General features: G+C 47.0%; 2 protein-coding genes across 2 annotated transcripts; one reads left to right on the top strand and one right to left on the bottom strand.

The window, feature by feature from the left end:
- Window positions 1-1386: 1386 nt before the first annotated feature.
- On the bottom strand, window positions 1387-3517 carry LOC101775900. The gene is made up of 3 exons (XM_004959356.4): window positions 3215-3517; window positions 2217-2983; window positions 1387-1962 (listed from the first exon to the last, which is right to left on the bottom strand). The coding sequence occupies exons 1-3, from the start codon at window positions 3515-3517 to the stop codon at window positions 1473-1475; spliced, it is 1560 nt and encodes a 519-aa protein (XP_004959413.3). The 3' UTR covers window positions 1387-1472.
- Window positions 3518-11539: 8022 nt separating this feature from the next.
- On the top strand, window positions 11540-16397 carry LOC101758852 (MND1-interacting protein 1). The gene is made up of 2 exons (XM_004956630.4): window positions 11540-13067; window positions 15636-16397. The coding sequence occupies exons 1-2, from the start codon at window positions 11664-11666 to the stop codon at window positions 16161-16163; spliced, it is 1932 nt and encodes a 643-aa protein (XP_004956687.1). The 5' UTR covers window positions 11540-11663; the 3' UTR covers window positions 16164-16397.
- The last annotated feature ends 6696 nt before the right edge of the window (window positions 16398-23093 follow it).

Raw genomic sequence — 23093 nt, forward strand, 5'->3', positions numbered from 1 at the left:
AAGAAAAAGAAACACACAAACAACCACCGCACGACGCGAAACAACAAAGAGGAAGCACACTTGAACCCACAGACCTAGACACAGCCACTCTCCTGGACCTGCCAAAAGATACAACCTCGTCAAGGGTGCTAAAGGTCACGGTGGCAGAGCATCCGCCGAATACAACAATAGTGGCAAAGCATCCACCCAATCCGCATAATCGCGATGGCAAAGCATCCGCCCGGAGCAACTACGGCGGCAAAGCATCCGCCAGACAACTACGACCTAAGCAATCCGGGCGAGGTGGACGAATCGAAGCGAGGGCAGGCGCAGAAGAAGACACTTCACGAGACGACCACCACGAGGACCCTGACTGGCCGGAGACGATCGGGGGCGGTGTTTAACAATGATCCCTGTAGTGACAGCAGCAAGAACCCGCTGAGTTTCCAAAATGACACCTCAAGGGAGGGGGTGACGCCACTGGCGCCGTTGTCGTCCAACCAACACGGTCAAGGTTTTCACCCGGAAACTCACCATAGGGGAGGGAGAAGGGGGATGAATGACGCCTTCAAGAAGGGAAGCGACGCCCGGGGGCGTCACCGTCATCGACTTGCAACCAGGCATAAGGCTTTCGCCTAACCCCGTTCCTTCCTCAGAAAACACTGCTGCCACCAAGAGCACGGGGATCACCGGGTGCCAAGGAGCCAAAGAATACCACCACATAACCAGTTGTCCAATCCCCCAGCCGGCGGAAATGCGCCACCAAAGAGGGAGGGGGGGGGGGACGCACTAGCGGTGGCGCCGGCGGCGCACAAAGCCCCGCCTCCCAGCACGAGCCAACGACGCCGGTGGTGGCGCTGCGCCACTAGAGAGGAGGGGGATGCACCAGCGACACCGTGGCCAGCCACGCGGCGGTGGCGCGCAGAGCCCGCCCCCCAGCAGACCCGACAGCCAGGGAGGGGCGCGGCCACCCCCGCCGCCCGCCCTCCGGCAGCGGAAGGGGAGGGAGAACGCGGATCCGGTCGTGCCCCCCCATCCTCCGGACGGCGGAGGGGTGGGGGGAGAACACGGCGGCCATCAGGGAAGGGACCCCCGCGCCCAGGATGAGTAGATCTGGGCTTAGGGGAGGTGGATCTGCCCACGGTGGTTGGTGGCGGATCCGGCTACCGGCGGCGCTAGGGTTTGCAGAATGGGAGTGGAGAGGGAGAGAGGAGGAGGGAAGGGGAGGGAGAGAGCACGACGCAGGGGTCGGCTTCGGCAGCCGGAGTCGGGCAGGTGGCAGGTGGTTGGGTGCGGGCACTGTCGCCTCCCGAGTCACCCCTCCGGAGCACTCGGGAGTTAGGGGGAGGAAGAAAGCAAGATCCACCGGCTGACAATACGGCGAGCGTACTTCCTCCCTAAGTTTAAACGAGCTTTGTCTAACACGGACTGCTTGTCTGATCCATTTTGAAACATCAATACAACAATGCCTCGGTTGGAGACCCCAATTCCTATCATGATTCCCGGTTCGCCAACAGGCTCACAGTGTCCTTCTCACCCTCGGGAGCCTCCTTATGGTCATAGGTAACACCAATGGTAGCTCTTTCACCATCATTCGCCAAGGCGAAGACCTTGGGCCGGGCATCACCATCTTCTAGGCAAGTGCTCTCGTGCTCCATCTGCTGCAGCTCCGACTCGATCAGGGACTGCATCCGCGCACGCTCCCTGTCCCGGGGGTAGCTGCAGTACAGGAACGAGTATATGGCCGTGCAGAGTATGAACGGTATCGCTATGGAAGTGTACAACGCCTTGGCCAGGGAGGCGGCGTTCTCCCGATCTTGTTGAACACTCTCCCCCTTATCGTTTGGCTTGTAACCATAGACACGCTGAGCCAAGAGACCAACGATTGGAGGGGCAAAGGATGATAGCACTGACTCGAATGATCGGTCAAGGGCATAGATACTTGTTCTTGACTTCTCCGGGACGATCTCCGCAAAAATAGGGCTGCAAGATGAGCAAGAATTTGCAAAATGGTTAGACAGAGATTTCTCACTCTTTCAACTACAAAGTAAAATTTTGCTTGAATCTTCATTCAAAACTTGATAATTGGCTTGGATAATTGTTTTTCACAATTTTGGTGCAGTTATGTCTAATAATCGTATTGTGGAGGTAAATACGCGGTTGCTATTAGGGCAAAATCAAATCCAAACACGGAGTTGTGGAGTTATCAGAGGTTATGAAAGCAGAGCATGACTTACAAGTTCGTGGCGGGACCGTTCCAGGACATTAGCAAGCCCATGACGAACAGGACAACGGCGTAGGAGACGCCCTTGGACGGGTCGTCGGGGAGGCCCAGCAGCAGCACGGCGCCCATGGGCACCGCCGAGAGGGGGCTGATCTGGGAGAGCACGATCCTGCCGGCGTCGGGGTACCTCACGGCGAGGAAGTCGCCCATCTTCCCCCCGAGCAGGCCGCCGAGGGAGCTCGCGACCCAGAAGATGGTCATCAGGACGGCGGTGTCGCCATGGCTGAACCCTTTGAGCTCCAGCCACATGGACGCGAACGAGAGCGCCGACCACGGGAACGAGCCGCTGACACCCTGCGCCACGAAGATCTGGAACGTGGGGATCCGCACCACGAACTTGGCCTCCTCGATCATCTCCGCCACGACCTCCCGCGCGGTGGCCGGCTGCTTGCCGTCGCGCTGGTGGTTGGCGGTGGTGCTGTCGTCGCCGGCGGGGAAGTGGGGGTCGACGGCGAAGAACCAGTTGAGGATCCCGACGGCGATGCTGATGGCAGCCACGAGGTGGAAGGCGATGCGCCAGCCGGCGATCCCGAGGACCGTGGTCTGCGCCAGCAGCAGGCCGACGAAGCCTCCGGAGATGAGGCCGAGGCTGCTGGCGAGCTGCAGCCAGCCGAACGCCGAGCCGCGCGTGCCGTCGTCGGTGGAGTCTGCGACCAGGGACTGGATCGAGGGCACCACCAGAGCCAGGCCGATGCCGTTCAGGCCTCGTGAGATTGCAACCTGACACGTTATCACATTTCAGTGTCGATTAAGCATTGCTAAAGCAAGATTTGGAGTCGGTATTAACATAAATAATTGAATCTCAACCAATTAATTGCCCCCAAAGATTCTAATTGTGCGGCTAGAACCAGAGCGAGGCTCTGCCAGATCCCAATCTCCACGAGAGCAGGTTCACAGTCAAAGTGCACAAAAACTGCAGAACCAGTACATCTGCAGCAGCAGCCAACGGACCTGTAAGAAGGTGTCGGAGACGCCGACGAGGAAGGTGGCGGCGGCCCAGAGGAAGGCCCCGACGGCGATGACGCGCGCGCGGTTGTGGCGCGCGGCGGCGTAGGCGGCGAGCGGGTAGCAGGCTGCCTGCACGACGGAGCGGCAGAGCGTGAGGGCGCCGAGCCCCGCGGGGGTGGCGTGCAGCGCGGCGCCCACCTCCCGGTACACCGCCGGCAGGAGAGCCTCGTCGGCGCGCTCCATGATGGACGCCAGGTTCACCAGCAGCAGCGTCCGCCGCCGGTCCCGCTCCTGCCGCTGGTCCATCTCTGCCCAGCTCTCTCTCTCTCTCTCTCTCTCTCTCTCTCTCTCTCTCTCTCTCTCTCTCTCTCTCTCTCTCTCTCTCTCTCTCTCTCTCTCCTCCGAGGTCGGTCTCTCCACGGATCGACGCGCGGGTTCGAGCTCAGCTGAGGGCCTCGGCCATTCCTGATCCCTGTTCCCCACCTCTTCTTCCCCTCCGGCGACCCGGGGTCTCCTCTGCTCGCCTCTTCGCGGGAAATTTTATATTCCGAGGTTCCTCCCTTGTGACGCGGCACTGGTTTACGTTGCTTGGGCTTGCGCTCAGTGCTTCTGACGCCGTGGGCACCAGTGGTTGTGGGATCGGGTTGTCAGGCGTTGCATTGCTTACGGGTGCAGATTGCTGCTGGGTAGGGTGGGGTTAATTAGGGGCTTAATTAGGGCTTAAGCTTATAGTTTACAGCTGCTTTTGGCTGATCAAGAAACTGATTTTTCTAACACGTTGGTTCCAAAGCACGCGCAGCACGGCTGCACGATCGCGCACGGTGGTACTGACTTTTGAGGCTTGGCGGACACAAATCTGCTCCGGTTCATCGCGCCTTCGTCTTCCTGCGTCGATCGTGCGTGCTGCGGCCTGCGGGGGATAGGGCTATGGCTATGGCCAATGCAGCAAACGGTGGTTTGACTTCAAACACTGCAAACTGTACCTCCCACCCATGCCATGGCGTTCCATTTCCCCACCGACGACCAGTAGCGCCGTTGGGAAAACATTGCTTTTTAAAGGCTTGTACGACTTTTTAAGGTTTGTGTGTACCTAACCAGTTGCATCTAAAAACCAAGATTGACACAATCACCTGAACCCAAGCTCCATTACCGGTGGCGCCATGGCCACCAGTCTGCTGCCCTATAGTAATCTCTGGCCACTAAGCCTAGGGCCTTCCTGCCTCCATTGTCTCATCATAATTTCATTCCCTGTTTCCCTGCGCTCCTATTTCTTCGTGTCTCTACTCTCTACCATGAGCAGGGGCCAGGTGCAGATCGGGGCCACTGCCCCGCAACATTTCGCTGTTCGCGGTCTCGGGAACGGAGGAGGATCATTTCCACGCTCTGAATTTTGTTGCGGCTATTAACTTATTTCTTTTCTTTTGAGCATTTATTTTAGTTGCTACGTTTCATGAAGATGTATATATTGAAGAGATGAACGGTCAGAATGCTTTTTTTTTTGTTAACGGGCTCTCAGAACTCCAAAAACCTTCAAAATGGATCGGTCACAGCCCATTATCTGTCTGAACGAATGAACCACGAAACTAGCCCATGTCAGCCCAGGCCTAGCAGGCTAGCAGCCCACAACCCAAAACCCTCGCTTCGCCGAACCCGTCTCCACTCTAGGCTCCAGCATTCCACGCGGCGGAAGGCCATTCCCATTTCCACCCACTCCCACTGCCCGCCGATCACCTGCCGCCGCCGGCTCCTTGCCTCGGCCTCCGCCTCCTGCGCGACGCCAAGTGTCTTCTTCTTCGCATCCGATGGTGAGTTCATCTGTTCTACTTCGCTTTCCAAGGTCATTCCTGTGAAATTTTGGCGCTTTGGGGGTTTCCCCAATCCCCCATGATCATTCTGGGTAGGGGGCACCGCCCTTGCTAGTTCTAGGTTTTGGCCGAAAAATCTTGCTTAAGGGAAAGCACCTGCTGCCTGGATTGGTGTATAGTGAACAATGCTGCATCTGTGCATGCTGTTAAGGGAAGGAAGGAGGGGCTGGTGTGCCAAATTTTTTGTAAATTGCAGTAATCTCTCATGTAAAACTATCTGTTATCAATTATTCTTGCCTATCTGTAACTGGTTGTTGGAAAAAAAAATTTCAACTGAAAGGAGTCGACTTAATTGCCTTCAGGAACCAAGGTTCACAATTTGCAAACGCTAATTGGCCTATGGTGAGCACTTAAAGTGCTAACTGATAAGTTATAGTCAATGGCTAGTTTTCTGAAAATGTGTAGGTCATGTCCTGCTTCTTGTGCCTTAGATGCTACTCCTTCCTATTAATTTTTATTTGCAGCAAATTTATGTCAGGGAATGAGGTTTCAATTTTCTGTAAAGTTTATCTTGTCTAGATTGTTTCTTGCAAATCCTAGTGCCCGTGCTGCCATGGCTCAATTAAGTAAAAGGTTTATGCAGCCTTTCGGAAAAATAAAGGTTTATGCAGTCAAGTAATTTCAGAAACCCTATCTTAAGGGACCATGCTATCTTTTTTTTAGGGCAGAGACAACAATATCTCAATTGGTTGTAGTTGTCTTCAAGAATCTGGTTTACTATTTGCATTACTCGAAATATCTAGTATTACTGAAACATATAAAATATGTTAATTGCATAAAGTGGTCTAATTACCTAGTTCCATATAGTTTTCTAGTGCCTTGAGTTCCTCTATATGATTGTTCTTTTTGTTCCTTGTACGTCGATAATCCTGCTAACAGATATAAATAATCCTGAAGATCCTGAGTTCCTGACAATTTTTAGGTCATGAGCTTGTATTATTCAACTACACGATTAGCTGATTCAAACAAGTTTGTTTCAGAATAGCTATCTGCCTATTCTGTTAAATGAAGGTACTGTCTAACATTAATCTTGTTTTGCAGTCCAATGAGGCTGCTGGTGGCAATATGCAGAAGCCACCTTATATATTCAGATTTGAGGAGTGCTGGCTTGTGAGAGATGAATGTCGTACTTTTGTAGCCAATAACTGGACAGCTGATACAGGTAACTTGGAGGGGTTGGATAAATGGCAGGAAAAGATTAGAAGGTTGAGGAGGTGTCTCAAAGGTTGGAATCGGAATATTCTGGGTGAAAGAAAAAGAGCGAAGCAGGCTCTATATTACAAGATTTCTGAATTTGAGAGGAAAATTAATTGTCGGGAATTGTCTGTTGAAGAATGGTATGAGAAAACAGCTCTGGACACTGCTCTGATGAACATTTCTAGAGAGGATGAAGTGTGGCGGCAACAAAGATACAGAGAGAGATGCTACTTGGAAGGGGGCTTGGCCGCTGCCTATATAGATGAAGAATCTTGTGACAGTAAAAACAAGTTAATGATTACCTCCTTGGCAACTGAAGATGGCACCTTAGAAGATGATGAAGCTATTGGAAAACATGCTACTGCATACTACAAGGATTTGTTTAGGCATGAAGAAAGATGTAGCATGAGATTACAGAGTGGTTTCTGGGATGATGACCATAAACTTAATGAACAAGACAATTTCCATCTTGATAAACTCTTTACTATTGAGGAAATCAAGGAAGCTGTATGGGACATGGAAACTGATATTGCCCCTGGTCCGGATGGGATACCTGTCTCTTTCTACAGAGAATTATGGCATGTTATTAAAGGTGATCTGAAGGAAATGTTTGATGAGTTTCATACTGGGAGTCTAAACATTCATCGACTTAACTTTGCTTTCCTTGCATTGATCCCTGAAGTCGAAGGTGCTACTTGTATTGAGCAATATCGTCCTGCCTATCTGTTGAATGTCAGCTGCAAGATCTTTTCAAAAGTATTGGCTAACAGGTTAAGTAAAGTTGTTGATAAAATAGTGGACAAAACCCAGAATGGTTTTCTACCTGGGAGGAACATTCTAGATGGAGTGGCTGTTATTCATGAGGTGTTACATGAATTAAACAAGAATAATATGCCTGGAATCGTTCTGGAATTAGATTTTGATAGTCCATATGCCAATGTAAATTTGGATTTCCTTGAAGAAGTATTGATCTTGAAGGGCTTCACCAACAAGTGGATCCACTGGATGAAGAAATTATTGCAAGGGGGATCTGTAAGTGTCATGGTGAATGGGAAACCAGGACGCTACTTTGAGCAAAAAGGTCTTCGTCAAGGGGATCCCCTTTCACCACTCTTGTTCAGTTTGGTAATTGATGCATTATCAGCTATGTTGAATAGAGGTAAGGAGAAAGGCATATTGGAAGGATTAGCTGCACATATGACGAACAAGGGGGTGCTAAATGTGCATTGCGCAGAGGATACAGTACTTTTGCTCAAGGATGATGTTGAAATGGCTGTTCAACTCAAGTTGCTTTTGACCTGCTATGAATTAATGTCAGGGTTAAAGATCAACTTCCTAAATAGTAAAGTTACATACATCGGCGAAGATAAATCAAAGCAAGAAGAGTATGAGCAAGTATTTACATGCAACTCTGGAAGCTTGCCTATTAAATACCTAGGTGTGCCCATAAGTAGTTCAAGATTAGAAAGAAAAGACTGGCAACCACTTATTGATGAGATGCATTCCAAACTAGCGGAATGTGAAAGCAACAATTTATCTTTGAATGAGAGAGTCGCACTGTTAAATTCATCAGTCAGTCGCACTCTAATGTACACTATGTCACTCTATAGGCTGCCAGACTGGTTTATTACAGAGGTGGACAGAATCTGGGCTAGGTTCCTGTGGCATGGCACAGTTCAGAAGCGAAAATATCATAAGAAAGAACGGGCACGAATATACGTATCTGAGGATGATGGAAATGCGAGCATTCTTAATGTCCCTGCTCTGAATGAATGCCTTCTGTCTAGGTGGCTTTACAGATTTGGGGAGCATGATGAAACCTTGTGGAAGGAGATCATTGATAAGAAATACGCAATCTATGAGAACAGCACCCGTGATATAAAGAAACATGGGTGCTCTGAATTCATGAAGGCCGTGTGTGGGAGTAGAGATATGTTCCATCTTGGCTGTGACAAATCTCTAGTGGATGATAATAGAATTCGTTTCACTCATAACAGATGGGAGGATAACGCTTCTGCTGGCTGCAAATGCCCAAGGGTCATCAAGAAAGTGAAGGATACATGGTTGCCGGTGTCGGCAAACAAGTGCTGGAGGAAGGGGAAATGGTGGATTCCAGTAAGAAGATGCTTCTGCGTCCACTGGAATGGAATGGTTAGGTTCAATGAAGTGGTGTTGGAGAGATCTAAGTTTAACACCACTGATAGAAAATATGGCCAAAAGTGGAGAGTAGAAGAGAGCAGTAAGCTACATAGGAAATTTCTCGGCATGTTGCTTAAAGGTGGAGACATGCAGGTGTTATGGACTTGTAGGATGCCTCACAAAAACAAGATCTTCCTCTGGATGGTTCTCAATGACTGCATATTTACTAAAGAAAATATGAAGAAATGGAGCTTGAAAGGCGATGATACCAGTTGTGCCTTTTGCGATGCCTTAGAAACCAGAAATGACTGCATATTTACTAAAGAAAGTATGAAGAAAGGGAGGTTGAAATGCGATGATACCAGTTGCGCTTTCTGTGATGCCTTCGAGACCAGGAACCATCTTTTCTTTCAGTGTCGTATTGCTCAGCACGTTTGGAACCTTTGCTGCACTGTAGGCGGAATGAGCTGGTTCCCAAGAAACACTATGGAACTGATTGATCGTGTTGTTTCTTCATCACAAAAAGAGGCCATGGTGATCCTTCTGGGAGCAGCTGCGGTGTTCTGGGCCATTTGGCTTGCAAGAAACAAAGCTCTCTCTGATGATAAACTCGTTACAGATCCTAATGAGATAGTTGCTCAGGTGTCATCCTTTCTGCAACGTTGGGCTTCATTGCCAAACCAAGAAGGAAAGAAATGGGTCCTGAGCTTCGCAGCCAGGCTGGAGGTGGCGGCACTGCAGCCTTGTAGTCAGAGAGAGCATGCCAACGCAACATCTGCATTATCTACCCCATATGTGAATGCTTCTGTTATCTGAGGCTGATCTATCCATGTGATGCTGTTCATGCTATTCCATTTTGCAGTATGCAACGATCAGCACTGGGACAATATATAGGAGCCTTTTGTACATCTACAGCTGAATTTAATTTATCAAGTATTGAACTTTCTGCCCTACATTGTTCCTGTGAACATTCTTGTCAGAACCTAATGTTGCACATGAAAAGAAACACTAAGCATAGATCCGTTCACTGAAAATTCAGGGGCCTAACCAATTCATTAACCATCTTTCCTCTGTGTACCTACGCACCGCACAACACGCATATGTGTCATCTATCATCACAAACAATGCTGTTTCCTCGCGATTTTCACTATTCGATTAACATCTACTATTATAAAGGTTACTTATTTCACATCACCTGATTAAAGGAATAGGAAAAAATCTAGCTGCTCTAGTTCGCAATTTTGGCTGACTCGTGAGTGAGGAGTTAACATATATACTTGGCGGAATCGTGTGTAACTGAGCAGAGCATTAGTTTTAAGTTAGTCCTGAGCCGAACAACAGTGGCAAGTTCAGTTGCTTCGACCGAGCACATGAGATGCATTCATGCATCCGGCCATCGTCATCTTGCCACGGTTTGCCTTACCACATATACCAGCACTGAATTTGAGACCCCACTCGGTCCTTAGGGCAAAACCAAAGCTTACAAGCTACACAAAAGAGTTCACTTTCAAATCCAAGAGCACGGACACTGAAAAGATCTTTTACTAAGCTCCCAGAGAATCCAGCGATCGTCAGGGCCAAGAATTCAACTATAGAACCAGTGTTTAGTGCTAGTGCTGCACTTTGAAAAAGGCTAGGACGTGGACGAACGTGGCGCTTCAAAGGGTGTTTGGTTTGAGAAATCATCATCTCGTCCTAAGATGAGTCGGTCTATCGTGTCTTCATCTCATGTTTTTTGCTGGATGTATAGAATTGTAATGTGACAGTAGCGCTAAAGAAGAGAGCAATGCTCATTGTTAGATACTTTGGTGTGATGGGGCTACTCATCACCTGACTTAGCAGTTGGCAGGATGCGCGCAATGCACTATGCCGATGAGAAAGCGAGGCAAAATCCTGCAAGCCACGAGTGGTGGCAGTAGGAAACGTAGAGACGGGAATCGTGGTAGTAAGTGGCTAAGTGCAACAAGGGGCAACATTAGTAAGAGGAGGTGGAGGGGTGGTGGAAAAGGTGCTGGTACAAAAGAGGATGCTAGGGCAGCGAGTATGACAAGCCATATATGTTCCACTACTACACCGCCTATAATGTGTTAATATTGTTTGTATGTGTTTCATCTTTCTTTTTTCAGAAAACAATGGTGTGATTTATCTACAAAGAGAATTTTATCTTTGTTGTAAAGATAGATTTTATTTTGATTATCCACATAATTCTAGGAGACATGCTCCAATGCAAAACAAAGGCTCGTGAGCACTGGTGTAGGACAACACAAAACTTTTGTCTAGAAATTTGCAAAATATAGGAGTTTCACCTAATAATTTTGTTAGAATAAATAGGAGTTAGACAAAAGAGTGTATTTTGCAAAGTTGGTTTTATAGGACGATTTGCTACGTGCAAAGTTCGACCAACTCTGAAAAGTAATAAAGTACATGCAGATACTTCACAAACTGTAAAGAGGGTGGGCTATCCATGCTTACCATCCACGTGACTACACACTATTGCGAAATGATAATGTGGTCACTATCATTTAACAACGTAGCCACCCGGATTTTATGTATATTCTTGACACACCATGGGGCAAAATTTTCTAGGTTTATTTCAGCAATTAAATTTAGGTCTAGTGCTACCTTTGTTGAAGCACTCATTGATAGGTTAAGCTATATTGAATTTTTTTTATTACGAGTTAGAAACATTAAAGTTTGAGTTAGCATGGCTATTCATTTGACATAATGACGATTTATCTTATGAAAATTATTTTTAGTGGATCTACTTGATGCTATCTCCGTGATAGCTACACATTGTATAGAAACACCATCTCTTTCTCATGTATACACCTATCCTGCAAATAGTTAAAGATCTAAATTCAAAATTACATTGCTGATTAGAAATACTCCTGCTTCAAAGCCCTCAGAATCCTAAATTCAATGCAAGTTGCCGAATGCTTCAACCAATCTAAATTGCTTTCCGATGCGGTTGTTAATTGTTTATCCGGTTGTTCGCAAAAAAAAAAAAATTGTTTATCCGGTCAGCCCTAAAGACCCAACACAGAGCCCAATCGAGCCCAGCAACAAGCCCTTCTTTACCCTTCCCCTTCCTCGCTTCAGTTACCATCCCCACGCCATTTTCCTCGCACACATCGACGTGGTCTGCGCGCCGCCCACCCCAACCCCAACCCCACCCCCACCTCTGATCCCATCGCCCAAACCCTATCGCCGCCGCAGCCACCGCCTCCGACTCCGACTCCGACTCCGCTCTGATGGCGGGACAACCCCGCGACCGCGGGAGCCGCGCGTCCCGGAAGGGCCGCTCCGCTCGCGCGGGCCCCGCGGCGGCGCCCCCGCCGGCCTCCGATCCCGATCCAGCCGCGGGTGAGGACGCGGCGCCGTGGCTCCGCGCCACGGCGGACGAGCTGGAGGAGCGCCTGCTCAAGAGGCTGGACGAGGCGTACGCGGCGGCGCTGGCCCGACTCGCCGACCTCGGCCACAGCGAGGAGGCGTCGCTTGAGGCCGTCCTCCGCGCGGGCCACTGCTACGGCAAGCTCAACGACCCCGTCTCCAACATCGTCGCCAACGCCCGCACCTACCTCTCCGACCCCGGCCACGCCGGCGGGGGCGGATTCGCCGACCTCCGGCGCCTCGAGGAGTACTCCCTCGCGGGGCTCGTCTGCCTCCTCCAGAGCAGCCGCCCCACCCTCACCCGCGCCGAGGCCTTGTGGTGCCTCCTCTCTAGCGACCTGCGCCTCGAGGAGGCGATCGCCATAGGCTGCTCCCTCAACGGTAAGCCCGTACCTGCTGCTGCCCCTGCTGAGAGTGAGGAGCTCCCCCCGCCCGTGGCCGAGACCCCACAGCGTGGACACATCCACTACAATAACACCACAGCCGCGGCAGCTCAGGACCCCGCTCTTTTTGACCCAGAAACCTTCATGAGACTCGCGATACACCAGGGTCCTGCTGCTGCGACCATGTCCTGCCTCAAGGCCGCTGGTTGGTCACGGTCCAGCGGTGCTGCAGTGGAAGGGCAACCCAAGGAGTCCTTTGCCAAGAAGCTGTCGACTGAGGAGCTCATTGAGTCTGTTGTTGTGGAGCTTGAGGCGCTGGACATTGACAAGAAGGATCCAACAGATGCAAACCCTGATCCAAAGAATCAGATGGTGCGTGACCTCATTAAGCAGACAAGAGAGATGGAGGCGCAGCTCAAGGAGCGAAGGGAATGGGCACAGGGAAAGGCTATACAGGCTGCTCGCAAGCTTGGTGCTGATCTCACTGAGCTGCGTGTGCTGCGAATGGAACATGATGAGAACCAGCGGCGTAAGAAGGAAAAGCAGGTGATGGAGGATGACACAATAAAGCGCCTTGCTCACCTGGAGAATGAGCTGAAGAAAAAGAGTGGGCAGCTTGACCGGAGTAATGCAACAGTTCAGAGGCTGGAAATGGAAAATGCAGAGATACGTGCAGAGATGGAAGCTGCAAAGCTGAGTGCATCGGAGACTGAAAGACAATGCCAGGGTCTGTTAAGGAAAGAGAAGAAGGACACCAAAAAGCTTGAGGTCTGGGAGCGCCAGAAAGCGAAGCTCAAGGAGGACATTGCTGAATGCAAGACAAAGATTACACAGGCTGAGAGGGAGCTTTCTGAGGTCAAGAAGGCAATAAAAAACATGGAGGTTAGGAAAAACTCGCAATTTCGTTATGCTTATTCCTTAACATCATATTTCCATGGGTTTCTGTTTTGTTACGTGCTAGTACTCATAATTTAAAATTTTCATACTAGAAGAGATTAAATAACTACACTTGAGCATAGTTGTAGCAGACTACTGTTGTGGTGTGTTTCAATTTAGTCATAGGGCTAGGACGTGTACACCCAGCCTGCTCAGCGTAGGGGCTAGGGCCGGTGCAGCCTGGACCTGCCAGTTGGTTGCCCATTAAGTTATGAGTCAAGATTTCTAAGTGCCTAGGTGTATTTTTTTATTTTGACTGCTTTCTATGTATTAGTTTCTAATTGTTAGGCAATCCCTCTTTGGAACGGGATAAGTTATGCTATTCCACCATTTTCAGCAGAAATCTGGTAGCACATTTGTGACTTTATGCCTAAGTGACGCGTGGTTCCCATGTCAATGAGAATAAAGTCAACTCCTGAATTACCACTGGATGGAGTCTCGTATCCTAAATTGTTCCCTTTAAAAGGATGGGTCATTAGATAAAGGCAAGAAGGAACTATCAAGGAATTTCCGAGCCCTCCTAGGCCCTACTATCCATATCACAGCCCTAGGCTGTCAGGGAGGGGCAGGATCCCAACCTCATACCTCACTCGTATTCCTTTCATTGTTTAACCCCCTAGGCCATATCAGTTTGGTACAAGAGATTTGTCACTGTAGCAAACTGATAATGGTTGAAGTAGGTATGGCTGATGATCCTGAATGGATTATAGTGTCCCCTCTTAGGAGATTAAGTGTGTCTAATGAAGAATTAGTGGTGAAATCTGGAAACCAGAAACAAAGACGTGAGAACACATGTGTCTTTATCTGGTTGCATTTAGCCATAAGTTGATCGAAACTTGTGACTAAATAAACAGTTAACATACAATCAGGGAATCTCCAAACAATTGTATCTTGGTGATGGGCTGTATCTCCTGTAGCCACAGATATCATAGAGCTACTCCATGCGCTGCATCTTTGGTTGGCTGCATCTTTGGTTGGTTTCAGAGGGCGCTGCAAGCTTTTAATTACTGCATACACTTTTGAACTATTGGACCACAAAAATGCATATTTTATATATAGTGGTTGTGCAAATGCTAATCTTGGTCAGACATAGAACTGGGGATGCACGTGTGAATGCCAACTGGTTACGGGTTAGCCATTCATCAGTCATTTGCTTTATGCTGCACCATGTACTGCAGTCTTGTGCTTTGACCTTATTTTTATCATGTCCTAGCTGCCATGGCAATCTTGTTTGACTTCCATAGACACTTTGTACTAAAATTGCTAACTCTGATTAGCATAGTGACAGCCATAGCTAAAACATATAGCATATGCTTGCAAACTTGTGTGTAGCTTTTAGTGAATTTATTCCATAGATAAAGCATTTGACATTAGTCTTGTGCTGTTAGGATTATTCCCATGTGTTACTGTATTTTGTTTGCATTGTGATATTTCAAAACAAAAAATTGGCTCAACCAGTTTTATCCCAAAACAAACTTGGTTTGGTCAGTGTTAATCTGTGATTAGTTTTGGCCTCATTTGTCAACCATTAAACTATTGCTTGGTTCTACATCTAAGTTTGTTGGTGCTGTTATTTGAACTGATTGAGCTCTTAGCTAAGACTAGAATCAGTGACTTCTATCAGTCAATGGCTCGATGCTGCCACTTGCAGTATGATTACAACCATAAGTTGTTTTGAGATGCTATTTCTTCGCATTCTTATAGAAAAACCATAGACATATCAATACAAGGGAATAATGCAATTACTCATCCTACCTTAGTTGTCTGGTATGCGAATGTTGCCCTGCTTTCTGGTAAATAGGATTCATTCCACACCTATTTTCTTCTGACAGTTCCTAATGATTATTATAATATTATTACTCCTGTACCCTTCGTACCTTGGTTCATCACCTCTTATTTGGTACTCACCGTTAAATGATTTGATGACATAGGTGAAATGCCCATTGGAAACTACAAGAAGGTTGTTTAGTTTTCTGGATTTGTACCTAAATTGGCTGACTCATTACTGACATAAACAGGCTGTACTTTGTTCCTTGCTGCAGTATTCAAGGGACTGTGATAACCCACCCTTTTATTTCTCCTATCAAATCTTTCTATGACCAATTCCATGGAACTCTGACCATCTTTTTCTTTCCAGCAATTTTCTTTTCTTGGGCATTTAATTTTGCGCCTTGTCACATGTTAGTGTTTTTACTTTTCTACGTAGTGTTTTGCATTGTTATGATGTGGATTTTAAGTATTTATATCATTTGATGCATTAACAGTTCATATTGCTAGCATTTAGTTATTTAATATTACGCCCATTGTGGATAATAAGGTACAATATATTTGAGATTGAAATGAGAAGTCTTCAGATTGGATGCAAATTGTCTTGGTTAGACATCATACTAGTTCATGTTGGGTCATTTATGATATTATAGCGTACTGCTCTACCCATACTGTGATGTTGCCTGAACCCAGTGATCTAATAACTGTAACAGTACAACTGATTTGTTGTATGTGTTTGGTTTGCAGATCAAGATAAGAGAGGACACAAGGGCCAAAGAAGAAAACGTGGCACTTTTGGAAGAGGAGCGCAGGAAGAAGGAAGCTGCGAAAGCAGACTCTGATCGCCGACTTGAAGAGCTTCGTCGGAAGAAAGAAGTTGAATCCCAGTGCTACAAGGATGACCTCCGGAGGCTGCAAGACGAATTGAACCGTCTGCAGAAGTCGACAGGCACAAATCAACCAGCTGTCCCATCAACCAACCCTCCTGGCATGACTAACCGAAGCACAGCACGGACGTCAAAGCAGCAGCCCATCCAGAGGCCACCAGCCGCATCCAACCGCCCACTACCACAGCCAGCCCAGAAGCCAAGCCGCCGCCGGGACTGTGTTGTTTGCAAGAAGGAGGCGGCGGTCGTGATCCTGCTCCAGTGCGCACACCAGGTCCTATGCGTTGGCTGCAACAAGCTGCAGGAGGATAAAGGCGTGGTTCGCTGTCCCAGCTGCAGCGCCAAGATTGAAGAGAGGATCAGGGTTTTTGGTGCGAGTACCAACTGAGGCACCAGGCTGCAGGGGGTGCTGCTGCATTGAGGTGAATTGGAACATGTGGTTTTCTTTTTGGCTTTCTACCTCCGTTACTGTGAAGAAAGGTTATATAGGTCTCTGCCTGAGTGGTTATACTTCGCATCAGTGTCCATGGATATATGTGTGCTGAGTTGCGACTCTTCTGGGGTATATGCGTATAATCGAAACCATTTTCCAGACTGCAAATCAGTGTGTAGTCTGCCTCTATCTATGTTTTTTTTTGTTCTGAATTTTCTGAGTTGTGAAAAATTCTGGGACTTAGATGGGCGCAACGTAGGTCAGCTAGTTTAACCGAGAATTTTGTGGGCGTATTTGTGAAAAATTGTTACTTTTGGGGCTTGTTTGGGACGCAGGAATGTTTTGCGACAGTTTCTGTGGTGTGTTCTGACTTCTGATTGATTTGCATCCAATTTGTCGCCGGAAGATAGTGCTAGTCTCTAATGGGCCTCGCCTTCGCTTGTCCACCTTGCAAACTTGGATACTAGCATTTCTTGGATAATTGAAAGGCACCGAGCTTAATTTTTTCTTAATCATTTTAAGACCGTATTTGTGTTATTACGGGAAAATGAAACTGAAGAGCAAGCTGTAGAAATATTAGTGTCAATGTAATCTGTGAACCCATAATTTGTGCTGAAATGTCTACGATTGTTTACAGGGGCTATGCCGTACTGTGTATTGGAGCCTTGTAGCCCATGTGCACCCTGTTGAGTCGTGCCGTGCGTAGGCTGGGTGTCAAGCTTTTAGGTGCATTGAAGCTAGCCCCCATTGAAGTAATCATCTACCGTCAGCAATGCATGGCTTTGTAAAAAAAAAGCATTTAAGTTCTTTAAAGAAAGAAATCATTCAACTTACTAACATTTACTCGTTACGACTCAAACTATGTCAATACTGTCAAAGTTTATAATCTTTGATGCACAAAAATATTTAATCCGTCACATAAATGGCATACTATTAGATACATTATTTATGTATGATATATTCGCATGAAGGGAATTTGGTTGCACGATTCACATTATCCAACGTTTGTCTACTATTCACACCCGTCATACGGATCATCTGACGCTGAAAAGGAGTTGTTTGAGGTTGAGCTTGATGACATGCCTGGTCAGTCCATTGTTGGGGAATAACCTTCAGTATCAAGTCCTAAGTCCTAAACCCTCTTTAGTACCGGTTGTACAACCGGTATTGCTATATCGGTGCTAAAGAGGGTTCATTAGTACCGGGTCATATAACCGGTACTAAAGGGTATACATAGGGTATGCATTAGTACCGGGGGTACGCATAGGGTATGCATTAGTACCGGTTGGTCTTCATTTTTTGCTAAAAAATAAAGAAAAAAATTCGTTGACCGCCGGTAGGCCCTCGCACACGTGCATTGTTCCAAGTCACAAGTCACACGATTTTCACACCTAATATGCACATGCACGGTCCGTGGGATTCGAACCCACAACCTCCGACCTCGCGCAATCCTTCCTTATCACTCCACCTACTCAACACATGTGATGGATGTGGATATGCTTTCCTTTTCAAGTAACCTGTGGACAGACTTTTAGTACCGGACCTGTTACTAAAAGTGACCCTTTAGTATCAGGTGGTGTCATGACTCAGTACTAAAAGTTCTAGGCCTATTAGTACCGGGTCATAACACCACCCGCTACTACAGGGTCACTTTTAGTACCGAGTGGTGTTACGACCCGGTACTAAAAAGCCTCAGGGTCCCCCAATTTTAGACTAACATTAATACCGGGCCAAAAAGCAACTGGTACTAAGATCGAGGATGAATGCTCATATTTTTAGTGGTGGTCCTATGGTTGCACGCCTTCGTGATATATGCCATTGAGGATATGGGTACCCCATGGGTCCCTACCGACAAGGGTCCTGGTCCTGACAAGTGGTCCTCCGACCGGAACGAGCGAGCCAAGAACGTGAAGATACTTGGAGCACAAGTCAAGGAGGCCGGACGATTCAAATTAGCCCGGATATTGCGGGATACTCGTTGTAATCCGACTCAGGTTGCTTTCTATGTAACAACCAACTAGATTAGATTCAAACCGACTTGTAACCCTAGGTCATCAGCCTATATAAGGCGGCTGAGGGCGCCTCCCTAGGGCAACTCAACTATTTGCGAACAATACCAGCAATACAATCCATCAAATACAAGACATAGGGTATTCTTCTCCGAGGCCCAAACCTGTCTAAACCCTCGTGTTCTCGTGATCACCTTCGAGTTCTTGGTTTCGCAATCCTCCTGCCTACAAATCTACCACTTGGGTAACCCCCTGGTGGACTGCCGGACTACTAAATCCGACAGTTGGCGCGCCAGTTAGGGGTGATCGTAAGATCCTCCCCAGCGAGCTCGATGGCATCTCGCCTCAACGTTATCTTCCCCGAGAACATGAAGAACTTTCTCGCGCTCGTTCACCCACCCATACCCTCCAACTTGATCACCGGCAACATCCATCTGCAGCCGGGTGAGTCGTTCTACGTATTGAAATTAGATTGATCTGATTTTGGTAGTAGCTAATTACATATTGATCTCTCGTTTCCAATTGGTGCATGCGGCCTCTCTTCCTCCGATCGAGTGCCGCTGGCTGCACGCGCCGTTTGCCAGGACGATGATGTACGGAAGATGAGGGCGAGTACGGAGGTGGCCGCCGACATGCTTGCCGTGATCCATCCACCACCATCGATACTTGCCGACCCAAGCTGCACGCGTCAACGCTAAGCCGGCTGCCCCCCAGGATCCTATCTACGTCGGCTTGATGAACACACAAAAGGGTCCGCACAGATCCGTTCATCCTAGTTCCGCTGGTGTTGACCCCGTGTCCATCTGCATGCAGCTGAGGAAAACCCATCTGTAATGCCCTGTGGCCGTCGATAGCTCGCCGACGGTGTGAGATCAACACAGGTAGAGATCGGAGAATGGCTGGGGAAGGGAAGGACCCTGAACCCCGATAGAATCTTTCTTTCTCATTCAGAAAACGATAACAATACACTCTATTTTTCCATCCGACCTTTTAACAGTTTACACGCCGGCTGACAATCCGACCCCACCTGTCAAGCACACACGCACACATCTGTAATACACACTCACTCACTCCTGAATACGTATTCCTCTCGCTATGCCTACTCCGTCGCTTCCAGGCATTACATCTCCCCCGGCTGCAGATGTTGCTTGTCTCCAAGCAATGGCATCAGGAAACCTGTGCTTGACAACGTACAAGTCTTCCCACGTTGATGAAGTAGCAGGAATGCCCGTCCACTTGACCAGAACTTGAGGGATGGCTCTGGATCCTTTCTTCACAAGACGACGATCAAGCACGGCTTCAGGTGACAAGTCTTGTGCAGACATATCTGGCAATTTTGGTAGCTCCTTGAAGACTGGGGTGTAATTAGGTGTGAATGGCTTGAGTTGAGAGACATGAAAAACCGGATGAATGAGATTACCCTCTGGCAACTTCAACTTATAGGCAGCTTGGCCAAGTTTCTGTTCCACTTCAAAAGGGCCAAAGTATTTGAAGGCAAGTTTTTGGTAAGGTCTTGTAACCGCTGACTGCTGGACATAAGGTTGAAGTTTGAGTAAAACTTGCTCGCCCACCTGAAAACTTCTGTTAACACGGTGGCGATCTGCCTGAAGCTTGAAGCGATTTTGTGCAGCAGCTAAATGTTGCTTCAGGGAGGCCAACTGTTGTTCCTTATGTTGCAGAAACTCAACTGCTAGATTGCTATCTTGATGTTCCAGGGGTAAGAATGTGCCCAAGTCTGCATCATACCCATATAAAGCCCTAAAAGGAGAGCAGCCCAAGGAAGTGTGATAATTGGAATTATACCATAATTCAGCCAAACAAAGCCAAGTTTTCCACTGTTTGGGTGAATCTTGGACAGCACATCTCAGGTACATCTCAAGGCACTAATTGACACGCTCTGTTTGACCATCCATTTGGGGGTGGTAAGCTGAACTCCGTAGCAATTTTGTGTCCACCAACTTAAATAGTGCTGTCCAAAAATGACTTGTGAAGATTTTATCTCTGTCAGAGACAATTGTTCTGGGCATGCCATGTAATTTGACCACATTTTCAAGTACTACTTTTTCCACTGCTTGTGCATTGAATGGATGTTTGAGAGGAATAAAATGGCTGTATTTGGTGAACCTATTAACAACCACCAATATGACATTAAACCCTTCTGACAGTGGCAAGCCTTCTATAAAATCCATAGATATATCCTGCCAAGCACCTTGAGGAATGGGAAGAGGTTGCAGCAAACCACTTGGATGGGTGTTCTCATGTTTTGCTTGCTGGCAGATTGTACATTGTTTGACAAAGTTGTCCACATCAGTTTTCATACCTTTCCAATAAAAAAGTTGCTTGAGTCTGTAATAAGTAGCTTTTGTGCCAGAGTGGCCTCCAATTGCACTAGTGTGTAAGGCATCAATTAATCTTGTTTGTAAGGCTGAATTTGCAGCAATCTAGATTTTATTGTTGAACTTAATTAGCCCTTGATGTAATGAGAACCCTTGTTCATCTGGAGATTTGATTGCTAACCTGGTTAAGAGCTCTTGAGCTTGGGGATCAGTTGTGTAAGAATTAAGCACCTCTTGGACCCACACAGGCTGAGCTTCAGAAACGGCTTGTATAGCTAGCAAATGGCAGCATCTTGACAAAGCATCAGCTGCTACATTTTCCTTTCCCTTTCTGTAGATGACTTTAAATTGTAACCCCATAAGCCTGGTCATTGCTTTTCTTTGCATTTCTGAGTGGAGGTTTTGCTCACTGAGATAACATAAGCTCTTGTGATCTGTTTTGATGATAAACTCTTGTCTCTGGAGATATGGCCTCCATTTCTCAACTGCCATTATCAGAGCCAAGAACTCCTTTTCATAGATAGATAATTTCCGAAGGTTGGGTCCCAATGCTTTACTCATGAAAGCCACAGGTTGATCTCCTTGCATCAGCATAGCTCCCACACCTGAGTCAGAAGCATCTGTTTCAATAGTAAATGGTTTAGTGAAATTTGGGATGGCTAACACTGGAGCTATTACCATTGCTTCTTTTAACTTGTCAAAGGCTGCTTGAGCTAGTGTAGACCACTCGAATTGCTTTTTCTTGAGCAGAGCAGTCAAAGGTTTGGCCATCAAACCATAATGCTTGATAAATTTTCTGCAGTAGCTTGTGAGACCCAGAAATCCCCTCAACTCAGTTACATTGGTAGGAATTGGCCACTGCATTGCTTCTGTTTTTTTTGGATCAGTAGCCACACCCTGATCAGAAATTATGTGGCCCAAGTAATCAAGCTGGTGTTGAGCAAAAGAATATTTGCTGTGCTTGAGGAAGAAGTGATGTTTCCTGAGTTTTTCTAGAACAACTCTTAGATGCTGGATATGTACTTCCAAGGTGGGACTATAAATTAGTATATCATCCAGAAACACTTACACAAATTTTCTATTAATGGACCCAAAATGTCATTCATGGTACACTGGAAAGTTGCTGGGGCATTGGTAAGTCCAAATGGCATGACCCTAAACTGGTAATGGCCATGATGAGTCTTAAAGGCTGTTTTATGTTCATCACATTCTTTCATCCGCACCTGATGGTAGCCAGCTCTCATATCCAACTTAGTGAAATATTTAGTACCAGCAAGTTCATCCAATATTTCATCAATGATAGGCATAGGAAATCTGTTCTTAATAGTGATGTCATTGAGTTTCCTATAATCAACACAAAAACACCAAGTGCCATCTTTCTTCTGAACTAGAAGGACAAGGGAGGCATAAGGACTTGGAGTTATAAGGCCATCAGTCAATAATTCTTGCACTTGTCTTTCTATTTCATTCTTGTGTAAAGGCGAGTATCTGTAAGGTTTAGAGTTGACAGGAATAGCACCTGGAATTATGGGAATGGGATGGTCATACCCTCTGGGTGGTGGCAACTCTTTAGGCTCAGCAAAGACATCTGCAAATTCCTCCAAGAGCTCTTAAACTTCATCAGGTACAGGTACCGGTTCTTGAAGTGGTAGAGCTTTGACAATGGCAAAAGCCCATATATCATTGCCAGCATCTCACTTCAGTAGTTTGTCAACTGAGAGTTCCTGAATGGCTAGATTGCTGGTCTGAACTCCTTGAATAGTGACCTGAGCACCATTATGACAAAATTCCATGGTCTTATGCTCCCCATGGTGGATAATGGGGTTGTTTTGTTTGAGCCAATCATAGCCCAATATGCAATCATAAGCCTCTAGATGCAAAACTCTCATATCACAAGTAAAAGTATGTCCTTGGATCCACCAGGCTAGTTGGGGTACCACCTGATCAGAAATTAATACTTCTCCATTTGCTACTTGAACTACCTTGGGGGGTGCTAGTACTGGTTGGATGCCCACCTTTTGTAAAAAAATGGAGCTAACAAAACAATGGGAGCTACCACTATCCACTAGCATCAACATCACATTGTTGTTGACAAGAGCCCTCAACCTCATAACTTCTCCTTCATCTGTACCAGCAATGGTATTTAAGGATAGAGTACCAAAATCAGCAGCTAAAGCATCCTCAATGTCCAGCTGAGTTAAGACTTCTTCAATTAACTGGATGTCCAAATCATTCAGTATCAAGGCATTGGCTTGAGCTTTTGGTATTTTAGTGCATTTAGCAGCATGGGTTGCATCATAAGGTTCCCGGCAATAGAAACACAGGTTATGGGTTCTGCAGTAATCTCTGAGTTGTCGTTCCTTAGACAGTGTAGGGGTGGTGGCTGCTTTGGGCTGTTCCAATTTGCCAGCAGAGGAAGTAGAAGCCCATCTAGTGCTGCCCAAAGATTTCAGACTTTTTTTTTGGTATTCTTTTCTTGTATCTGTTGTTGTATTCTTGCCAACATTACTGCTCGCTCCATTGAGTGAGGGACTTCACCC

This window comes from Setaria italica, chromosome II (assembly GCF_000263155.2).
Source record: "Setaria italica strain Yugu1 chromosome II, Setaria_italica_v2.0, whole genome shotgun sequence".
NCBI classification, from domain to species: Eukaryota; Viridiplantae; Streptophyta; class Magnoliopsida; order Poales; family Poaceae; genus Setaria; species Setaria italica.

Excerpts from the sequence above, each read along its gene's own strand:
- LOC101758852 (XM_004956630.4), top strand. The coding sequence starts at position 11,664 with ATGGCGGGACAACCCCGCGACCGCGGGAGCCGCGCGTCCCGGAAGGGC. Across the intron at positions 13,068-15,635 it reads AGGCAATAAAAAACATGGAG|ATCAAGATAAGAGAGGACAC; the intron begins GTTAGGAAAAAC and ends TTTGGTTTGCAG.
- LOC101775900 (XM_004959356.4), bottom strand. The coding sequence starts at position 3,517 with ATGGACCAGCGGCAGGAGCGGGACCGGCGGCGGACGCTGCTGCTGGTG. Across the intron at positions 2,984-3,214 it reads TCTCCGACACCTTCTTACAG|GTTGCAATCTCACGAGGCCT; the intron begins GTCCGTTGGCTG and ends ATAACGTGTCAG. Across the intron at positions 1,963-2,216 it reads AACGGTCCCGCCACGAACTT|CCCTATTTTTGCGGAGATCG; the intron begins GTAAGTCATGCT and ends CTCATCTTGCAG.